Source organism: Tachyglossus aculeatus, chromosome 9 (assembly GCF_015852505.1).
Source record: "Tachyglossus aculeatus isolate mTacAcu1 chromosome 9, mTacAcu1.pri, whole genome shotgun sequence".
In the NCBI taxonomy this organism is placed as follows: Eukaryota; Metazoa; Chordata; class Mammalia; order Monotremata; family Tachyglossidae; genus Tachyglossus; species Tachyglossus aculeatus.
Genome location: NC_052074.1, coordinates 36,447,571 through 36,465,045, shown reverse-complemented (window position 1 = coordinate 36,465,045; position 17,475 = coordinate 36,447,571). Strand labels below are relative to the sequence as shown.

Below are 17,475 nucleotides of genomic sequence, written 5' to 3'. Positions count from 1 at the left end.
ATTCTCCCTGCACACAGTAGGCCTGAGCCTAGGCAGTGCTGGAAAAGTGAACAGGAGGGGGAAGCTGAGTACTTGATACAGACAGATTTCAGTCCCCAGAAATGCCTTGTGCAATGTAATATGAAATAAGTACATGACATAGTAGGGTCCAGGGGAGAGACGATGGACCTGAGTGTCTGGCAAGTCATTTCACTTCTTTGTACCTCGGGCAAGTGTTCAAACAGGGATTAAATATGTTCTTCAGCCCACTAAGACTGTGAGGTCCATGTGGACTGTAGACTGTAAGCTCGTTATTGGCAGGGCACGTCTGCTAATTCTGTCATATTCATTCATTCAACCGTATTTATTGAGCACTTACTGTGTGCAGAGCACTGTACTAAGCGCTTGGGAAATACAAGTTGGCGACATATAGAGACGGTCCCTACCCAACAACGGGCTCACAGTCTAGAAGGGGGAGACAGACAACAAAACAAGACATGTGGACAGGAGTCAAGTCGTCAGAACAAATAGAATTAAAACTATTGCACTTACCCAAGTGTTTAGTACAGTGCTCTGCACATAGTAAGTGCTCAATAAATATGACTGATTTATTATTGACGTGGGATAGAGACTATGTCCAGTCTACCTATGTGCTCTTATCTCTCCCAGTGCTTAGTCCAATGCTTGGCACATGGAAACCAATAGGATTACCATTACTATCATTCCACAGGCCCAAGGAGCCCTCCAGTCCTCACCACAACGGACTGGAGCTGCTTTAAGGCCCCGAGGCCAGCTTTCACCAGCAGCAACCCTATTGGAGGCTCAGACAGCGGGATGAGGAGCTTCCCCCACCCCCCAACCCTCTGAAAGCCACCCCTCCTGCACACTAGCAGCAGGATTGGGGATCCCTGGAAGCAACAGACTTGGGCGATATCTCTGACGTTTAACGTTTCACATATCCATGTCGCCCTTCCTTGCCACTCTGATAGCAATGGGCAGTGACAGGAAGTGAGAAGCACAGCCTGGAGAACCAAAGCCAGAATGCTGCCTGGCATGCAGAGTGACAGCAGGTCAGGAATCCTGGAACCCTCCCCAAGGGAAGCGGTGTCTCGGCTGTGAGCTGTCTGCAGTGGCCGCGGGCACCGCCCAGGCACAGTTGCCCCTGGCACGTGAAGCAGCTCACTATAGGAGTAGCCGCTCTGCTCATGCTTGTTCCACTGCAGAGGGGAGAGGGTGCGTGTTCTCTTGCTCCCTCAAAAACTGTTCTGTAACAACCCCTTCCCCAAGTGTTTTGCTGGCCCAGCACGCCCACCCACTTGACCCTTCCGTGCTAGATTTCTGGGGACCTAGGGAGGGGAGGAGGAAGGGAGGAAGAGAGGGAAGGAGGGACAGAGGGAGGGGCTCAAAGTAGTTGTAAAGAGCCCCAAGAGAAGTGGCGGATCTGGCCCTCTCGGTGAGCAGGGGAGCAATTCAAGGGTTACACTTTGCTCTTAAAACCACACTAGGGAAGCTTAGAGTCTCCCCGCCTTGAAAACGGTACTTCAGCAATGACTCAAAGGGAAGATTTGAGTTTCCTTTCAAAGACTTTCTCTCAACTGCACGTAGATGCTTTTAAATGCATGATCTGGACACTAGGAAAACTTGAGTGCAAGCCCACACTTACAATCTTGGATTTGAAGATGTCCAGCAGTCCCGACAAATGAGTGTACTGATTTGGCACTTTGCGCAGATGAACCATTTCGAAGTCAGTCCGAACCCCAGGGCCCTGGCATTCCCCGACATACATCCTTCGCCATTTATGCTGTACCTGAACAAACAGTGGCACCTGGCTGCAAGAGAGATTAGAAAACACATCATATCTTTTATTAATTAAAACTTCTGAGTCCTGGGGTATTAAACATTTGCAAGCCTTTGATCCAAAAAGGTCAATATACTATACAAATGTGTTTTTTAGTAGCAATAGCATTTATTAAGCAGTTAGAATGTGTAAAGCACTAAACTAACTTTTATGCCCCACAAATTCACACACACACACACACACACACACACACACACACACACACACACACACACACACAGAGCTATCAGCTATCCTTTGGGTTTGTGGGGATGAAAATAATAACTGGGGTATAGGTAAAGCGCTTCCTATGTGCCAAGCACTGTACTCAGCACTGGGGAGATATAAGATAATCAGGCCAGACACAAGACTGTGAGCCCCATGTGGAACTGGGACTGTGCCCAACCCAATTATCCTGTATCTGCCCCAGCTCTTAATATAATTGCTGGCACAGAGCTAAGTGCATAACAAATACTGTGGAAAACAATAAAAAGACCGTCCCTGTCCACCACATAACGATGGCATTTACTGAGTGCTTACTATGTGCAAAGCACTGTCCTAAGTGCTGGGATAGATACAAGGTAATCAAGTTGCCCCACGTGGGGCTCACAGACTTAATCCCCATTTTCCAGATGAGGTAACTGAGGCCCAGAGAAGTTAAGTGACTTGACCAAAGTCACACAGCTGACAAGTGCCGGAGCCGGGATTTGAACCCATGACCTCTGACTCCAAAGCCCAGGCTCTTTCCACTGAGACACGCTGCTTGCTTGCTTGCTTGTGGTGCTGAGCGCCACATGGGGCTCACAGTTTAAGTACAAGGGAGAATAGGTATTTCATCCCCATTTTGCAGATAAGGAAACGGAAGAACAGAGAAGTTAAGTGTTTCGCCCAAGGTCACAGAACAGGCAAGGAGCAGAACCCAAGTCCTTTGTCTCCAAGGTTGGGGCTCTTTGCCCTCGACAGTGCTGCTCCCCTTTTCCACTTGCTCTGAATTACATAAAAAGACTACCACCTAGTGGGCTACTGTGGGTATGGTTACAAAATGGTCCGGTTGCAAAAAGGTTGACCCAGAGTTTTATTAAAAAGCAACTATAAAATAAATCAAAAAGAAACCTAGAATAATGCCATGCACAATTTGCTTTGATGTCAGCCTTCAAGTAGCACAACATGAATCCTACTTCAGTCACGTTTAATTAACTAGAATCACATCAGAAGTGAGAAAGGGAAACTGCCAAATGCACATGCTCCTCTGACACCGCTAATCTCCTCGCTCTCGCCTGTCCCGCCGTCGACCCCCGGCCCCCGTCCTCCCCCGGGCCTGGAACGGCCTCCCTCTGCCCCTCCGCCAAGCTAGCTCTCTTCCTCCCTTCAAGGCCCTACTGAGAGCTCACCTCCTCCAGGAGGCCTTCCCAGACTGAGCCCCCTCTCCCCCTCCCCATCCCCCTGCCTTACCTCCTTCCCCTCCCCACAGCACCTGTATATATGTATATATGTTTGTACGTATTTATTACTCTACTTATTTAATTATTTTATTTGTACATATTTATTCTGTTTATTTTGTTAATATGTTTTGTTTTGTTCTCTGTCTCCCTCTTCTGGCCCGTGAGCCCACTGTTGGGTAGGGACCGTCTCTACATGTTGCCAACTTGTACTTCCCAAGCGCTTAGTACAGTGCTCTGCACACAGTAAGCACTCAGTAAATACAATTGAATGAATGAATGGATGAATCCAGGTCGCTAGGAATTCCATCTGGGCGGGAAGGGGAAGGGAGAGGGGAGGGGAATGTTTCTCCCGGCTTGTAGCTCATTTAGCTTCCCAGATGGACAAGCAGAGCCAGTCTAACTCAGCTAAACATCCACCGATTGCTCCCCCGTTCGTCTGCCCTCTCCCCGACCCGTACTCTCCCCGGTTGACCCCGTAATTGTAAAAAATATAAACAGTGCTCTGAGAGCTCTGCCATTCCAATACTTGTTAAATAATCACTGCCTTAACTTCTCAGACGAAGTCTGGCAACCAAAAAGGCAGCAGAATCATTTGTTTCGACCTCATATTTGGACTCTGGGCCAGGACCTCCCTTCCTTCCAGGTGCCAAGGTTAGGGACTTACTACACCGGAAAATGCCTGCTGGCCCTTCCGGGGCATGGCCCTCGACAGCCTGCCTCCCTTCCCAGATTGCGGTGCATCTCCGCCGGCCAGCCAGACAGATGCTGGAGTTCACCACCTACCAGCCAGTGTTCCCCAGAGCAATGGAAACCGAGCTCAGGAGCAGGTTGCACTTGGATTCGCTGAGCACAGCATCGTTATTGGCGGCTGGAGCGATGACCACAAATTCACGGAGCCCATACCTGTGGGTTAGACACAGGAGCATTTAGCATCAGAGATTTCAGGGTCCTTCAACTGTCAGCTACGCTACAGCAGCCACCGCGTCCTGGAAAATGGCTCGTGTTAGTCATTCTCGCCAGGGGCCACTGAGAACGACTCAGTTTGTGCATTTAAGAGCTGTCAACTTTTAAAGGCGCTTTTCTCTTGAAGAAAGGGCAGTGGGTAGATGTGTATACGTGTGATTCTGGGTGCAGGCATATCTGTGTTAGATTGTGCATTCACTTGTGCACACACAAGGGTGGTAGGGCACATGGTGGGGAATGGAGCAGGAGAATCAACTCCAGCGACCATGGCACACATCAATTAAACAGTCAATGGTGTTTACTGAGTGTAGAGAACTGTACTAAGAAAACCCTCGACAGACTGCAATGAAGTAAGGTGCAATGATCCCTGCCCTCAAGGACTTTACAATCTAGTTAGCGCTATGCAGGATACATCCAGCAAATGAAGACAAGCAGTTGGATAACCGGCTGGGAACAGAACAGATTCCATGGCAGGTCTGAAGAATTAAGACTGGGAGTTTTGACACCCTGCGTGACATTTTCAAACACGGGGAGATGCACGTTCATGTCCAAACGGACTGTACGTTCATAACGCTGGTTCTTGGCAACATTAAGTATTACACGTGGGGCGTGTAAGGTTAGTGGCTGAGGCCTAGAGACGCTGGCTGGGCGGGGACTCACCGAATCCCCCACCGTGGTTTGTCCATCAGGCACTAACCACACCAACCTAAAAACGCTTGCGCCTCACGCCCTGAGAATCTCTCTGAGGCTGAAATGTCTCGTGCGAGGCCCCTAGAGTAAGCACCAATTACCGCCCTCTGGGTCTCGACTAGCCCCCACCCTGGGGTAAGTGTTACAACACCGTCTGCTCCCTCGAACACTGCTGGGCCGACCTGGACCAAGCCAATGCCCTCCCCAGCCGACGGCCCCAACCCAGAAAAGCTGTGGGGCCTCATGTAGGTTCCAATGCCAGGGTGAAGCATGAAGAGTCCATGTATGAATGATTTACTGCTTTGCAATTACGGGATTTGTCTAACAGTTTTACCTAGTTTGAATTTGACCTTTCTTTCCCTCTTTCTGTTGGTGCTGCATAGCCCACACTCGTGACAGTCTACCAAGTCCTCCTGGGGGAACTAAGGGAAGGAGGAGACGGACCACAGTCTCAAAACTTCTTTCCCCTCCCATACACAGAATATTCAGAAAGGTGATGGTTTAATTCAAACTGCACAGCCAAGGTGGAATTTTTTTCCTTACACTTACATATCACCTTTCCTCTTTAGTCACAGACAGGTTTTAACTGAATCACTTTTGAATCGTTTTCTCCACGGATCACACTTAAACCGCAACTACCAATGACAAGTGTGTTCGGCACCCCCGGGACATGGGAACTGACACTGAGCAAGGATGCTGTCATGAGCTGTCAGGACGGAGCACGAGAGCAGAATAAAATGAGTACGTACCATCTCACCAGACAATGGGCTCTCGGAGGAAAGTCATTGTTCATACACAGCAAATCCTGCAGGGACTGTGGAATGGCATCTGTGAAACCATTGACAAAGTATCAGGGCTTTTCCCCAAGTAAATGAAGACCTTGGAGGATCACTAGATTACAGAGTGGCTCACTCTGCGTTCTTTTCCTAAAGGTGAGCTGGCGAGGTGACATTATGGGAGCCTGCTGACATTAGGAAATGTTCAATCAATCAATCAATCAATCGCAGTTATTGAGCACTTACTGTGTGCAGAGCACTGTACTAAGCACTTGGGAAGTACAAGTTGGCAACATATAGAGACAGTCCCTACCCAACAGTGGGCTCACAGTCTAAAAGGGGTTCAATGTTCACACTGAAGACCCCTGCGGGTTGTTGGAAAGGGCAAAGCATACAGTCCCTGTCCCACATGGGGCTAGCTAACACTCTTATCCCCATTTTACAGATGAGGTAACTGAGGTACAGAAAAGTTAAGTGACGTGCCCAAGAGGTCACAGCAGACATGTGGCAGAGCCAGGTTTAGAACCCAGTTCCTTCTGACTCCTAGGCCTGTGCTCTATCCACTAACCCACGCAGCTTATCTCATTTAGCAGAGCAGACCAGTGGGAATCTTTACTCAGGACAAGCAAAGCTCACTTGGATGTTCACTGAGATCAGGGTGTCATTCCCAGCCCCCAATTGCCCCTCGAAATCCAAGCACACACACACACACACACTCTGAAAAGTTAACAATTCAGCACAGTGGGGAAAGGGACTTACCTTCTAGTGCTTTTTCCTTTCCTTCCTTGTCACTGGACTCTTGCACCAGAAAGTGATGAGTGACAGAGAATTTGAAGTCAGCAAAGGAAATTTCATCTGATTTCTCCTCCCAGGTGCCTGTCGTGAATACACCCTGCATTGAAAAGGCAGAAAGGGATAGGGAAAAATGCTGTCACAGAGCTGAGAGAGCTGCCAGCTCCCTGCTCACTAAGACCAGACTTCTCCTCATTTGGATTATACACCACCTACTGACTCCAAACTGAATAAAAGGCTTTGCCACCTTACAAAACGATTCCCCCACAGAGCAAAACCTCTAAAACTACGGTCAGATTTAGGGACAATTGCAGAACCTTGTAAGCTAGCGCTGGGGTGACCAGATGCACCAAAGAAAGCACCCCAGAAAACACCGCATCCAAGCAATCTGAGCTCCGGAGATGGGACATTGCTGTCACTGGGTTCACAGAGGGCCACACGGCTCCGCAGTAGAGGTCTGGGGCGTCTTCACTCTTCAGTCTTAACTTTCACCTGAATCTGAGCAGCAACAAGCTGGATGCTGAAGAGGACTTGAAAAGGGTGCAAATCCAAGTGCAAGGGTGATGCAAAAGGCAGTGGGAGAAGAGGAAATGAGGGTTTAATTGGGGAAGGGCTCTTGGAGATGTGCTTTTAATAATGCTTTGAAGGTGGGGAGAGTGATCGTCTTTTGGATATGAAGAGGGAGGGCATTCCAGGCCACAGGCAGGACGTGGGTGAGGGGTCAGCAGAAAAATAAACAAGATTGAGGTACAGTGAGTAGGTTGGCACTAGAAGAGTGAAGGATGCATGCTGGGTTGTTGCAGGAAATCAAAGAGGCATGATAGGAAGTGGCAAGGTAATTGAGAGCTTTAAAGCCAATGGTAAGGAGATTCTGTTTGATGAGGTGGATGGGCAACCACTCGAGGTTCTTGAGGAATGGGGAAATAATATAGACTGAATGGTTTTGTAGAAAAGTGATCTGGCGGGGAAGAGTGAAGTACGTGGACTGGAGAGGGGAGCTACAGGAGGCAGGGGGTCAGCAAGGAGGCTGATGCAGTAATCAAGGTGGGATAGGATGAGTGTTTGGATGAATGCGGCAGCAGTCTGGATGGAGAGGAAAGGGTGAACTTTAAAGATGTCGTGAGGACGAACTGACCAGATGTGGTGATGGGTTAAATACATCTAAGTGCTGGGATTGGTACAATCTAGTCGGGTTGGACACACTTCCTGTCCCGCATGAAACAGTCTAAATCCCCATTTTACAGATGAGGTAACCGAGGCAAAGAGAAGTTCAGTGATTTGCCCAAGGTCACACAGTGGACAAGTGGTGGAGACAGAATTAGAACCCAAATCCTTCTGACTTCCAGGCTCGTGCTCTATCTACTAGGCCATGGAGAATAGAAGGGGACCCAGAACTGAGCCTTGAGGGTCTCCGACAGCTAGGGGGTGGAAGGCATAGGAGGCTGCGAAAGAGAATGAGAATGAGCAGCCAGAGAGATAGCAGTGCAGGGGACCATATAAAGCAGAACAAGGATACACAGCTCAGACCCAATAGTTCTCTTCATGGAAATAAGACTACTCTGAAGCTTTAACTACCACTTGAAGGAGAGGGGAAAAAAGGTCAAGTTGTTTTCCTGTATCTCGTATGTTTTAAAGTAGAATGCCCTCTGTAACCATAACGATAGTATCCTCATCTTCTGCCTCTTCTGTAAAAGAATAGTGAACGTGAACTCCAAGGAGAATTTAAGACACCCTTCTGCCTTCTCTTCTCCAACATGACTAACTTAGCTCCTTTGACTTTCTGCAGGCCCTTCACTTCTCCCGTTGCGGAGGCAGCTACCCTATCTGGATCTGACCTCCTGACTCTTTCCGGGCCCTAACCCCAATTTAAGAACCTCTCCGCTGGGCTCGTCATCCTGGTAAAGAAAGCCCTTTGGAGCCAAGATCTGTCTTGCCACATTCAATTCATTTTTGATGTGCTTCTACGTAGCCTTAATGACCACATACATCAGCAAAACTGCTTACGTTCAAATGAGAAGCCAGAAACAGGCACCAAAACTTTTAGACCGTTCAAGATGGGTGCCCCAGCCTAGGCACAAAGCACACCTTCTCAAGGCTGAACAAGGCATGACAGGTATTTCCTGTGAAGAAGCTGTGGTCCATCAGATAAGAAGCTTAAAGATCCTTGCCCGAGAAGAAAAGCTAACACAGAAGATCAGCATTTCCCTGAGACTTTTCGAAACATCTGTAAGCAAAGTGTCTCTGCAACCTTCAGATATACAACACCGAGCTAATCAGTTACTAACCAAAACCTACTATAGCATCCCCAGCTAAAACAGCATTTGCCCAAACCCGGCAGGAAGGAGTGAAGCTCTGCACTGGGAGGTAGAACGCTCAGGTTTGGGTTCAACTACTTTTCTCCTCCCAGGATCAAGCCAAAGTTAATGGTGGATGTTGAAAGAAAGAGCCCCTTTCTTTGGGAGAATGTGGAGGGGGTGGTACACAGGTGATTGCACCTCTCCTTCCCAGCATTCTGGCAAACACTACCGGGCAGGAGAGCAAATGAGATCCAGACAGGTAATTACATGTCTTATCCAAGGTCACACAGCAAGTCAAAAGCAGGTTTGGGCTTCTGACAGTAGATGGGGAAAGGAGGCCTCAGTCCTAAGGGGGTACCAGAGAAGTGAATGTACTTAGAGGGCCTTCTTCACACAATTCCACTACCCAATTAAGAAGTCCTGAAGGATTCTTTGCCTCAACTTCAGAGATGAAAGGCAGGAGAGGAGATGGGTCGTATTTCTCATCATCAGGAAGGAAGAAGGTGGGGGCCAGGAGGGGTGGGGGGGGAAATGATCCAGGAAGATTGACATTGTTATCTCGACAAAACTTTTATTTTTTGAGGCTATGTTATTTTACTTTTCCTTCCATTCAAATACACCTCCTTCAGTTTCTGAGATAATCAGAGGACGTTACCAAGACCTTTATGAAATACTGAATATTAGTCTGCCAACCCTAGCAGAGGCCTAAAAATACAGTACAAAGATTTGGAGTTGTCCACTGCTAATTCAGAGACATAGTTCTTTTAGACAGCAAAGAGATCTGACCTTCTCAAGTGGTGTGCCCAATGAGTTTCCAATTAGTTTCCAGTCATTCAAAACTTCTTCAACTTTTGAAATAAACCTATGAGAAAAAGAATCATTATTTTCCAAATGTATCAATGCTGAATGTGTTATTCTAACTCTATAATAATGCAACGAATACTGTTCATGCCTGGACCCCTAAGTGACTTTAAAATGAAATTAAACTGAATGCATTAGGCTCCAATAAGGCACAGTTAAGTCAAGTCTTCTCAGCAAGCAGTCAATGGAATTAATTGAGCGCATCCTGTGTGCACTTCATTCATTCAATTCACACTCAGCGCTTGGGAGAGTACAACAGTTGGTAGACACGTTTCCTGCCCACGGTGAGTTTACAGTCTAGAGAATGCCGAGAGACTAATGTTGCTCCGGGTTTGCAGGAGAGGTAGAGTCCAGGGCCACCTGGTCTTAGGCCTGAGGTTCCAGTTCTTTCCATACTAGATGACAAACTATCAGAAATCAAATGCCCAAAGGTCAAGCATGAATAGATCTACTTCCTCAACAGCATCAATCAATTCATGGAATTTATTAAGCACGATTAATGAAAATCCCTGGATCAAACATTAAACTCAATTAACAGTTTGACGACTCAAACCTTTGGCTTTCGGGCTTTTAATTATCCTACCTCACTCCTCCCAACCTCACCTTCTCAATGGGCCTCTTTCTCATCCCTCTGGCTTCCAAAATCTGGCTCACACCCTACATCTTGCCCACAACTCCCAGCCCCCTTCAAATCAGTCAGACCTCACTCAGCTCTTCCCACATTCAAGCTCTTCAGAATTCCCAGCTTCTCTGGGAGCTGTCCCTGGTAAATTCATCTTCTCCCTGGGCCACATGCTCTCAACTATCATCTCAGCACTTGTGCTCCCACCAACTCCCCAAGCACTTTTAACATATTGACTTTATATCAATTAATGGTATTTATTGAGTGCTTACTGTGTGTAGAGCACTGTACTATGTACTTGGAAGAGTACAGTATAAGAGGTGGTAGTGGTAGACACATTATACCCTCTATTATACTTCTTCCTCCTATTTGTATTTTATTAAGGGTCTCTCTCCCATGCTATACTGCAATGCCCTTCAGGGCAGGGATGATGTCTTCTACTTTTATTATACTCCCTCGAAGACTTGGTGCAGTGCTCTGCACTCTGTAGACTGTGAGCCCGTTGTTGGGTAAGGACCGTCTCTATATGTTGCTGACTTGTACTTCCCAAGCGCTTAGTACAGTGCTCTGCACACAGTAAGTGCTCAATAAATAGGATTGAATGAATGAATAATCTTGACTGATTAACTCTTGGCATGTCAATGACTGAAATGATGATGTCTGATCCAGTTTTATCCACTCCCCCCCCCCAATTTTATTTCTGAGAATCACACAGGAAACAGTCAATAGGCTATCCAACCACGTTTCCATCATCAAATCCATCAATCGATAGTATTTATTCAGCCCTTACTATGTGCAGAGCACTGTACTAAGTGCTTGGGAGAGTACAATACAACAGAATTCAGATACGTTCCCTGCCCATAACAATTTTACAATATAGAGAATGATGATTATAACATTCAGAAAGATTCCTGAGAAAACTCAATTGTGTACTTACAGATGCACAAAGCCTTTTCTATATTTCCATACATATTTAGACAGCAATATTGGAAAAAAATGTAAACTACCTCTAATTAAAAGACTGAGGTAAGCTATTAGAATAACTAGACAATTCCAAAACTGCAAAGGAATTGTGTGCAAAGGTTCGGTTGCTCTTAATAAACCCCAGGTGTGTTAAGATTTACCAAATGCTTAAACAAGAGGAACTCATTAAGACAAGCTCCAACCTAAAGCCTTAGATGCAGCTGATGAAACTGATTTTAAATCATATGCTATAACTACTCATAATCCCAACATCAAATGGTTAATAGATCCTTGGAAAACTGGGTTTACGATTTTTACTATTTAAGTCCCTAGGAGTCAAAAGAGTTCTAATCCTGACTCCACCACTTGTCTGGTATGTGACCTTGGGCAAGTCACTTAACTTCTCTGTGCCTCAGTTACCTCATCTGTAAAATGGAGATTAAGAATGGGAGCCTAATGTGGGACATGGACAGTACCCAACCTAATTAGCTTGTATCTACCCCAGCACTCAGTACACTGCCTGGCACATAGTAAGCATGTAACAAATCCCATCCCCCACCCTTCAACAAAAAGCTCAAAATCAATACCCATGCTGTCGAGTGCTCCAAAATTAGTCTTTCAGCAATTCTTAATTCTATTTGCTGATAGTCTATGGCATTGCTTTATATCATTACTCAGAGTACTAAAAGAGATTAGAAAAACATGAACCTAAAATACTCTCCCAAGATCACTTAACACACATGCTGCAACTCCAGCACAACTATTTGTTCCAGCAGCTACATAAACGTGCTCTCAGCATTAAATAAGTTACTATAGAAGTTTTCTATTTCAGCCCAGATACTGCCTGGCTCTTTGGTAAGTGACAAGCTACTTAAAACTTTTTACAATATAAGTTGTTCTGTGGACCTGTTAATTACATTCTCAAAAAGAATGCTCTGATGCAATTAACATGCAATTCACACCCACGGTTCAGTGCGTTGCAACAAAACTGTTGTCTTTAAAATAAGAATTTACCCAATTGACTTATAAAACAGAAATATCATGGACAATCAATCATATTTATTGAATGCTTACTATGTGCACAGAACTGTAATAAACATTTGGGAGAGTACAATATAACAGTTGGTAGCCATGTTCCCTACCCACAAAGAGCTTACAGCCTAGAGGGGTACACATTAAATGGTCGAAAAGCAAACCAATAATCTAGTTTCTTCTTAAAGAATATTTTAAATATCTGCAAATGTCTATTAAAAACACTTAATAACGTATAACTTTATCCCGCCAGCGCTTGGAACAGTACTTGGCACATAGTCAGCACTTAACAAATACCAACATTATTATTATTATTTATAAAGTATGACCTTAAGAGCTTCCAACTACCCCCAAGGAGGCATATCATCACAGTGAGCGCTTAAATACCATAAGGCTTGATTTAAGTCTTCGCTTAACAAATACCATTCAAGATAAATTACACAAGAACTATAACCCCAGGTTTACGATGCTATTGACGCCGGTCTACTTGTTTTATAATAATAATAATAATGATGGCATTTATTAAGCGCTTACTATGTGCAAAGCACTGTTCTAAGCACTGGGGAGGTTACAAGGTGATCAGGTTTGTTTTGGTTTGTCTGTCGCCCCCCTACCCACTGCTGGGTGGGCTCATCTCTGTTGTCCAATTGTACTTTCAGAGCGCTTAGTAGAGTGCACTACACACAGTAAGCGCTCAATAAATACAATTGAATGAATGAACTAATGAAAATACCAAGCCTTATGGACCTCCCCTTTAACTGGAGGGGCTTCGCAGCATTGGTGTTATTTAAACATGAAGTTGAAGGTGTCGAGCAGAGGGCACAACTTCCTTCATGCAATAGTATTTCAATCATATTTATTGAGCACTTACTGTGTGCAGAGCACCGTACTAAGCACTTCTTCCCATCCTGTTCCTCCCAGGTGTTTTATGGCCCTTCTCCAGGGTGGGGGAAGGTGATGCCACGTATAACCTGGGAATTTGCTCGTCTAACTCTGTGACCGAATGACTTCACCTGGGCCTTGCGTCATTGGGCGCCCGGTGCCAGGCAGGCGGCCAGCAGGTAGCCAAGCAGGTAGCCAGGCGGGCAGCGGGGGCGGGGAGTGGCGCGACCCCGGGACGCGGCTTAGCCAAGCGCATTTCCCCGATACCTGGTGCGGCGGAGGGAAGTCGAGGAGGAGGCGAGCTGGACGACCCGGAGGCGACAGCTTTTATTTTGCTTATCTTGAATGGTATTTGTTAAGCGCTCACTATTTATTTATTTGTGCCTATTTATTCTATTTATTTTATTTTGTTAATATTTTGTTGTCCGTCTCCCCATTCTAGACTGTGAGCCCGCTGTTGGGTAGGGACCGTCTCTATATGTTGCCAACTTGGACTTCCCAAGTGCTTAGTACAGTGCTCTGCACACAGTAAGCGCTCAATAAATACGATTGAATGAATCCCCACCCTTACCTCCTTCCCCTCCCTAGGTACCCGTATATATGTATATATGTTTGCACGTATTTATTACTCTATTTATTTTGTTTGTACATATTTATTCTATTTATTTTGTTAATATGTTTTGTTTTGTTGTCTGTCTCCCCCTTCTAGACCGTGATCCCGCTGTCGGGTAGGGACCGTCTCTAGATGTTGCCAACATGGACTTCCCGAGCGCTTAGTCCAGTGCTCTGCACAGAGTAAGCGCTCAATAAATACGATTGAATGAATTCCCCCCCCTTACCTCCTTCCCCTCCCCCGGCACCCGTATATATATGTTTGTACGTATGTACTACTCTATTTATTTTGTTTGTACATATTTATTCTAAGTATTTTGTTAATATGTTTTGTTTTGTTGTGTCTCCCCCTTCTAGACCGTGAGCCCGCTGTCGGGTAGGTACCGTCTCTAGATGTCGCCAACTTGGACTTCCCAAACGCTTAGTACAGTGCTCTGCACACAGTAAGCGCTCAATAATCAATCCATCAATCGTATTTATTGAGTGCTTACTATGTGCAGAGCACTGTACTAAGCACTTGGGAAGTACAAGTTGGCAACATATAGAGACAGTCCCTACCCAACAGTCTAAAAGGGGGAGACAGAGAACAAAACCAAACACACTAACAAAATAAAATAAATAGAATAGATAGGTACAAGTAAAATAAATAGAGTAATAAGTATGTACAAACATACATACATATATACAGGTGCTGTGGGGAAGGGAAGGAGGTAAGATGGGGGGGGGTGGAGAATAAGCCCACTGTTGGGTAGGGACTGTCTCTATACGTTGCCAACTTGTACTTCCCAAGCGCTTAGTCCAGTGCTCTGCACACAGTAAGCGCTCAATAAATACGATTGATGATGATGAGAATAAATACGATTGAATGAATGAATGAATGAACACGAGCTAATCAGGTTAGCCACGCTCCACGTCCCGCATAGGGCTCACAGTCTTAATTCCCATTTTACAGATGGGGGAACGGGAGTACGGGCAACTGGAAGTGACTCGCCCAAGGTCACACGGCAGGCAAGGGACGGGGGCGGAAACAGGGGCCCGGCTGGAGCTTCCCATCGTCACCTAACGCCCTGTAGACCGTCAGCGGCTTGTGGCCGGTGGGGGGGGGGGCCCTGTCCACCATCTCCGATGGGCCGGCCTCTCCCGAGCGCCTAGCACAGGGCTCTGCGCACAGTCTCCCCCTTCTAACGATGGCATTTATTAAGCGCTCGCTCTGTGCCAAGCACTGTTCTAAGCGCCGGGGTGGGGTTACAAGGAGATCAGGTTGTCCCACGGGGGCGCTCACCGTCTCCATCCCCATATTACAGATGAGGTCACTGAGGCCCAGAGAAACGACGCGACTTGCCCAAAGTCACACGGCCGACAGTCGGCGGCGTCGGGATTCGAACCCCTGACCTCAGACTCCAGAGCCCGCGATCTGTCCACCGAGCCACGCTGCTTCGAGACTGCGGGCCCGCTGCTGGGGAGGGACCGTCTCTAGGCGCTGGCAGCTTGGGCTTCCCAAGCGCTCAGTACGGTGCTCTGCACACGGGAAGCGCTCAGTACATACGACTGAGGACTTCCCAAGCGCTTAGTACGGTGCTCTGCACGCGGGAAGCGCTCCGTAAATACGATTGATTGATTGATCCACACGACCGGCCGGCTGACTGGCTGTCTGTCTGACTGACTGGGCGGGCCGCGGCGCAGGCTCACCGTTCCCACTCGGAGGCGGTGGTGAAGTCCGTGATCTCAAACACGTCGGACTCGGGCTGCGGGGAAGAAAGCAGAGGGAACGGGTGAGGTCGGGGCCGAAACGGAACGGAACGGAACGGGGAACGGAGAGCGGGGGGCCAGGGCGGCTCACCTCGCTGTCGGCCGCCATGACGGGGCGCTGAGGCGGAGCGCTGAGGCGGCGCGCGGGGGCCGCTGGGAAGGGCAGGGGGGGCGGGGGGGGGCGTGACGCGCGCGCGCGTGCGCGCTCTCCCTCCCTCGCTCGCGGGCCCCGATTATCCGCAGCGCCCCTGAGGAAACGTGCCGGGGTTTCCGTTTGCCCAATCAATCGATCAATCAGTCGTATTTATTGAGCGCTGACTGTGTGCAGAGCACCGGACTAAGCCCTTGGGAAGTCCAAGTTGGCGACATATAGAGCCAGTCCCTACCCAACAGTGGGCTCCCGGTCTAAAAGGCCAGCCCGAACTCGTGGCCCCGTTCATTCATTCAGTCATCATCATCAATCGTATTTATTGAGCGCTTACTGTGTGCAGAGCACTGGGCTAAGCGCTTGGGAAGTACAAGTTGGCAACATAGACAGTCCCTACCCAACAGTGGGCTCCCAGTCTAAAAGGGGGAGACAAAACCAAACATACTAACAAAATAAAATAAATAGAATAGATATGTGCAAGCAAAATAAATAGAGTAATAAATATGGACAAACATATATACAGGTGCTGTGGGGAAGGGAAGGAGGTAAGATGGGGGGGGTGGAGAGGGGGACGAGGGGGAGAGGAAGGAAGGGGCTCGGTGTGGGAAGGCCTCCCGGAGGAGGTGAGCTCTCAGCAGGGCCTTGAAGAGAGGAAGAGAGCTAGCTTGGCGGAGGGGCAGAGGGAGGCCGTTCCAGGCCCGGGGGAGGACGTGGGCCGGGGGTCGATGGTGGGACAGGCGAGAACGAGGCCTAACGGTGAGGAGATTAGCGGCGGAGGAGCGGAGGGGGCGGGCTGGGCTGGAGGGAGGTGAGGTTAGGAGGGGGCGAGGGGATGGACAGCCTGGAAGCCGAGGAATCATGGAAGGTCTTCTTCCACAGCCTCTCCAGAATCTGACTTTTCTCTCCAGCCAAGCTCAAGCACTTGGTACAGTGCTTTGCAACAGTAAGACTCAATAAATGTGATTAATAATGATAGTGGCAATTATTAAGCGCTTACTATGTGCAAAGCAGTGTTCTAAGCACTGCAGGGGGGGGGGATACAAGGTGATCAAGCCTTAATCACAGTGGGGCTCACAGTCTTAATCCCCATTTTACAGATGAGGTAACTGAGGCCCAGAGAAGTTAAGGGACTTAACCAAGGTCACACAGCAGACATGTGGCGGAGTCGGGATTTGAGCCCATGACCTCTGACTCCAAAGCCCGGGCTCTTTCCACTGAGCCACACTGCTTGATTGAATGAATGAAGCACCATCATAGGTCTGCTCAACTACTGTATCAGCCTCCTCTCTGACCTCCCTGCCTCCAGCCTCCCCCCTCTCCAGGCCATACTACCCCTGCTGCCCACATCATTTTTACAAGAATAATAATTACGGTATTTGTTAAGCGCTTACTACGTGCTGAGCACTGTTCTAAGCCCTGGAGTAGATAGATACAGAGTAATCAGGTTGTCCCACGTGGGGCTCAGTCTTAATCCCCATTTTACAGATGAGGTAACTGAGGCACATAAAAATAATAACGGCATTTGTTAAGCACTTACTATTGCACAAAGCACTGTTCTAAGTGCTGGGGGGATGCAAGGTGATTAGGTTGTCCCACGTGGGACTCACAGTCTTAATCCCCATTTTACAGATGAGGTGACTGAGGTACAGAGAAGTTGAGTGACTTGCCCAAAGTCACACAGCTGACAAGTGGCGGAGCCAGGATTAAACCCGTGACCTCTGACTCCCAAGCCCGTGCTCTAAGCCTCGCTGCTTCTCTTTTTCCGGTGAGCACCCATGATTTTTCTAAAATATCATTTCCCATAAGTCTCCCCACGTCTCAAAAATCACA

At 47.6% G+C, this 17,475-nt stretch overlaps 1 protein-coding gene across 2 annotated transcripts in view; it reads right to left on the bottom strand.

Annotated features, from left to right (window-relative positions):
* RAB3GAP1 (RAB3 GTPase activating protein catalytic subunit 1) overlaps positions 1 to 15,616 on the bottom strand; it is a 36,633-nt gene extending 21,017 nt beyond the window's left edge. For both annotated transcript variants that reach the window (XM_038751090.1, XM_038751091.1), the window contains exons 1-7: positions 15,589 to 15,616; positions 15,438 to 15,493; positions 9,563 to 9,638; positions 6,447 to 6,579; positions 5,661 to 5,739; positions 4,042 to 4,161; positions 1,643 to 1,808 (exon numbers count right to left, since the gene is read on the bottom strand). In XM_038751090.1, coding sequence (XP_038607018.1) covers positions 1,643 to 1,808; positions 4,042 to 4,161; positions 5,661 to 5,739; positions 6,447 to 6,579; positions 9,563 to 9,638; positions 15,438 to 15,493; positions 15,589 to 15,606 — 648 coding nt within the window. In that variant the 5' untranslated portion in view covers positions 15,607 to 15,616. The remainder of the gene's footprint in view (positions 1 to 1,642; positions 1,809 to 4,041; positions 4,162 to 5,660; positions 5,740 to 6,446; positions 6,580 to 9,562; positions 9,639 to 15,437; positions 15,494 to 15,588) is intronic.
* Between the last annotated feature and the right edge of the window lie 1,859 nt (positions 15,617 to 17,475).